The 5,854-nt window shown below is 24.8% G+C and overlaps 1 protein-coding gene across 1 annotated transcript in view; it reads right to left on the minus strand.

Annotated features, from left to right (window-relative positions):
* The window catches only part of LOC108692384 (tachykinin-like peptides receptor 86C), a 44,682-nt gene extending 41,574 nt beyond the window's left edge, over nt 1-3,108 (minus strand). Inside the window, exon 1 of the mRNA XM_018200612.1 lies at nt 2,814-3,108. Within this exon, the coding sequence (XP_018056101.1) occupies nt 2,814-3,108 (295 nt within the window). The remainder of the gene's footprint in view (nt 1-2,813) is intronic.
* Between the last annotated feature and the right edge of the window lie 2,746 nt (nt 3,109-5,854).

Raw genomic sequence — 5,854 nt, forward strand, 5'->3', positions numbered from 1 at the left:
AATAATATATAAATAAACTTGGTATTTCTGTGTATAATATATAGGTAATAAAGTAAATTCTATACAATGATTTTTTAATATATGATAATGTATCATAGCTTCAAATTATATTATAAATTAAATAGAGTTAAATATTAACATTAGATATTTACTTTTAATAATTTTAAAATAAAAATAAATATTTATTTGTTAAAGATACATAAGAATAATTATTGTAAAAAATGAAATTTGTAGATGCTAAAAAGAAAAATTTGCAAAATTTTGCAAAGCTAAAATTGTTATTGTTACGATTTATCTATTAAAAAAATATATCAAGATTGAGAATTTTTTTTACACAATTTTCTAATATTTTATTTTCTTGAGCATGTAAAAATATTTTTTGTATCATGAATGTGAAATCATGAATATATCAAATTTAATCAAATATTGATATAGTGACATGTTTAGTATGTTTTGTTTGTATGTTAGTACGTATAACTATTTACTATACACTTTATATGTGTAAAAATACATAAATCCGTCACGTGGCTCGTAGTTATTGTATGTTTTGTTGTATTTCGCTAATAAAAAATTGTTTATCTTTGATTATAAGAATGCTTGTCACGTAGATACGGATCAAAACCAGATATACATGTAACAAAAGACACTAGTATAGTTTACATGAAGAAAAAAGAAAAAGAATAAGATAATCGAAATGCCGACGATTTTACATAAATATAAATTGAAAATATGAAATTTTCCTTATATATAAATTTATTTTTTTATTTATTAAGTTAAATTGTAAATGTGAAAAAAGTATCTTTGTGAAATATCAATCTTTTATGAAATAGAAATTCATAACAATATATTGTTATCAATTATTAAAATTATTATTTATAAATTTCTGTTAGGATTTTAAAATGATAAAAATTTATCAGTTTTTTTAACAGAAAAGTATTACATCTATTTTTATTATTACGTTTTTAACATATGAAAATTAATAGTACTGTAGTTTAATATTGGACTATCTACAATTATTAAGCAATTCAACAAAATATTTTCCTTCAGTTGTATAAATAAAATTTATATAAAAGTTATAACCAAAGTTGTAACCAAATTGTTCTTCTGATAGATAATGTAATGTGTTTTGATATGTAAAAGTTATTTCGTTTCATACTCTATTTGTTTTTATTATATGAGTGTTTGTATCACGTCAAAAGGAATGATTTTCAGCACAAAATATATAAGAAATAAAATATTCAATCGCTCAAATTAAACAACTGAATATTTCAAAGATGTAAATATTTATATTACATAATATGTTTATACTAAATAATATTATAAGAGTGAAGAAATATTATTATTAAATAAGTAATTTTAATATAAAAAAAACGTAATCAATTTTGATATTCGAAAAAAAGCATACTTTTTCTTCATAATCAAAAACATCAGTATTTTCTATCACATATGACTATTTAATTTTTATAAAATACTTATTTAAATATTGTAATGTTATTTAACCTCTTGAATATACATTTAACTTTCTAAAAGAAATCTATCCAATCAGCTGTCACTCAATTATATTGAACACAGCGAAGATATTTAATATTGTTAATACTATTAACGTAATATGATATGCAGATACTTTAAGAGCCTATCTATATTAAACAGAATGTACATTTAATTTTAATTTCTCAAGATAGAATTCAAAGACAGCTTTTAAAGAACAAAGCAATATGCTATAAAATTTACATGTATATATCACTCTATAGTTCACATTATAAAAGAAATACTTATTTTCTAAATTTACGTCTGTACTTTGTTTCTTTTATAATAATTACAAATTTTGCTTAATTATTTTATTATATAAAAAGCGGAATGAGAATGGATAAATTGTATGTCATGATAGCCTTTATTTGAATAAAAAATACACAAATTAAAGTGAATTAAACTTTTAGATATTCATTAATATACACGTGAACATAATAATCTTATAATGTAGATTTAATTCTTGTCAATATTTGTCTAATATTTATAGATAAGAGAAAAACTTGTCTTTAAAGAAAGTTAAAAACGAGTTTAATTGTGAAGTTATTAATAATATAATAATACAATGTATTATATTATCAAAAATATGCATAAAGCAGAAAATGTGGACAATTTTTGTATTAATAGATTACTATTCTACTTATTTGGAAGATTATTGGCTTTATGCAATTTCTCAAATAATACCATCTTGATAAAAAATTCATAACAGTCACTGTTTTTTGTATATTTATTATTTTCTAGCAAGTTTTGTTAAATAGCTTATATAATTTTTAATTAATTAATATTTAATAATAACAAAATGCTTTGTTAAGGATTGTTAAGATTTTTTTCAATCTGAATCTTTTTCATTTATCTTATTTATCGTGTACAGATAATATTCTTATAAATAAAATATTATATGTAAATAAACATTGTGATTGCATTTACAAAAATATTAAAAATTTACTTTTTAGTTGAATATTTAAAAAAAATTTTACCTAAGTAACTTTATAATTAATTATTGTCCAAAAATTTTAATTTGATTTATTGTAATTTTATCGTCATATGTAATTAAGCTTGCATAATTTTAATTTATATACTTTTTGCAACTGATAATAAAATTAGATTATTAATTGTAAATAAAAGCTATACATGATCGTTATTGGTAATACAAATATTTTAATCTCAAAAAGAGAGAGAAAGAGTTCCACTTTGAAATAATTTATATGCATAGGAATGCGAAGTTCACTAACAAGAGGAAACTTCTCGGTCATGCTATATTACGTTTATACAATCAGTCTTCTTACCAAGTACGATCCACATAACGATAATATTGCCACCAGTTGCGACGAGCAGTATCACTGCAAATATCAAAGACCAGAAGAGCTTTTGCCACCATGGCAAATCGAATGGTCGTTCCTGATTAACGAGGATGCAGTCATAAAGTGCTTGCCGTAGAATTTCACGTCTAGTTGACTTATTTAATGTCTCTTCAATAAAATAACGTATCTCACTAAGATTTAGTCTTAATAGCAATGTAACATTGCGCTCTAGAATCGATGCAGTGCAGTTATATAAATGTCCTAGATTTAGATTATTCATATTTGTAAGAATTGTTTTTCTTTAGCAGTCGTAGGAATAGTCCCGAGATTTTGTTCGATCGTTCGTCTGTATGACGATTCGTTGATCTCTGTTTGTTTATTCAAAACAATACGTTAAATCAATTTTATAAGCTATTATCAATTTCCTTCGACGTAGTGCACAATAAACTGGCAAATAATCGTTATAGTAGCTTAACTTGATTGTTCATTTTTATTGGAAAAGTGTATGTGTAATTGATACAAACTTCATTGTGAAAATTTCACACACTTTATTGTTTAATCAATGCACTTGATATTAATAATTAATTTTCCAATACAAAATTTGATAAACCAATTTCATTCCTTTATTTTTTTTACTTCCTTCTATTAAATTCATTATTTGTCGATTTAAGATTGTCTTTGAAATCGGAATAATTATTGCGAAATAATTATATCTCACAATCAGATAATTTTGCCATGGAAATTCGCAGATATTTAACTATTCACTTGAAAATCTATATTATATTCAAGCTATAGAAATCTCTGCTTTATCTTTATGTAGATATTGCAAATTAGTTCAATCTTCTTGGAATCTTTATATATTTAAATATTTAATGTTTTTTAAATTCTTTTTCAACTTCGTCTCACTAATTGTAGATATAGCATTTTTTAAATAATATCTCGTTTTTTTAAATACGTTATATTAATTTTTATCGTGTTTTTAATGAATAAAACAACATTTAAATTTTTTAACACTTTTTACACGCGCATGTTAAACGATTGCAAATAAAAGCTTTTCTGTGAAATTCTTTTCCATTACTAAAATGCGCTTTGCACTTATCATACACGTTAAAAGCATAATTTCATTTGTAATCAGTACATTTCCCTATTTTTATATCAGTTAATAGAAAGCGCAAACCATTAAAGACACGATGGTTTTAAAGTCATTATCACCGACAGTAACAAACGACGTTTATCACGTTACGTCCGAAAACTTGACAATATATATCCGCATATTCATCGAATCTTAATTGTCTCCTGTCAATCGGTACCTATTTATTTGCGCGCGACTTATCCATCGATTTGTCAATTGTCAACATTATTGTCGCAGAATTATCGGAGAGTTATGCGCGCTCTTGTCACGTAAACTAGATTTACAGATATCCGTTCAATTTACATCGTTCCAGTGGATCAAATCGGTACCGCACTGAAGAACCTCGTCGGCGATACTGAAAGGCTCAAAAGCGCGTTCATTCAGTGGTGCGTGCGCACCATGAACAATCTCGCACCCCTTTCCTTCGTCACCCACCTCACCGAGACTTTCCATTTGGGCACAAGTGTCAGCTGATGGGAAAATACGCGAATGTCTACATTGATTCGAGTTAGATACTAGCGCAGCTTTGCCGATTTATGATAGTTATTCTTCAAGATAAAAGTTAAGAGACTCTCCCATCACGTATAGTGGGACGCATTTGAGATTCAACAGCTGTTTTATATTATGTATAGGAATGCACCCGGGATCTAGCATTTTTCAAGATTTAAGATTGCGATCTCAACATGTTAAATTCACGATATGCTATAGCATCACGTTTTCGATTTTAAATTACTTTTTAGTTTTATGCGATTTTATAAGAAGATGCTTTATATTTTAGAAAAAGAGAGAGAGAAATGCTGGCTCAGTTTTACACATAGCGAAATAACAATGGCTCTGAAAAGCTTTTTTATTTTACACAATTATATATCTTATAAAATTATTTACAATCATACATGCTAAATTACAATACATAATTTGTTCAATTATTTTTAATTTAATAAAACACATTACTTATTATGCATTAATTTATATTATATTATATCGAACTCTTAGTATCTGCTATCTTTTCAACAAACAAAAGTTGGATTAATTATAGATGAACTTAAATATTATAGAACCTTACGCTAATAAAGATAATATTACAGTAAAATTTATCCGCCTTTAATATGAAAATTTGTATTAGCAAATATGCATCAATAAACATACTAAACATTATAATTCAAAAAATTATTCAAATAAAGTACGTGAATATTTGCTTTGCCAGCAAAACTTCTCGTTTTGTATATTCAAATATAAATAAGAATATATATAAAATAATTGGAAATAAATTTTCCATTCAAGAAATTTATAAAACATTTAATGAATAACAGAAAGGAATGTCTTATACACAAAAAGCAATCATTTTGCGATAAATTATTTTTGTAGAAATTTTTTTTAATTATTTTTTGCGATTTATAACACTCTACAAAATTTTAATAATCTTTTCATAAAACTGTATTGTGACTCTGATAAAACTTTATTCATTTATTGCATTTGTTTGACGTTCAGACCTGACTTCGCGCTAATGACTTTGTCATGGATAAATGTCATTTTCCTTTCATGCAAATGAGAATGATAGTAATCGTGACCATATTTTTTCAAAAGTTATACATGTATATCTATGCTTATTATAATATAAAAAACTTTATTCTTTGATATATATGAAAAACGAAATTTGTCATTCTGTAACCATCTCCGAATATAATTTCAATATATGTTACAATAAAAGATTCTCGCGAAGCGAGAAAAAAGATCTCTATCGCGTTAGAAAATCATAGCTAAGTATAATAGCGCATTATTACAAATATACTATTATTATAATAAATAGTTTCGAGAATTTATATTTGCAGTTTTACAATGGCAGTAAATTGTTAGAATTATTTATTTGTAATAATAAATGTCGCATTAGTCTTTT

This window comes from Atta colombica, unplaced genomic scaffold (genome assembly GCF_001594045.1).
Source record: "Atta colombica isolate Treedump-2 unplaced genomic scaffold, Acol1.0 scaffold107, whole genome shotgun sequence".
In the NCBI taxonomy this organism is placed as follows: domain Eukaryota; kingdom Metazoa; phylum Arthropoda; class Insecta; order Hymenoptera; family Formicidae; genus Atta; species Atta colombica.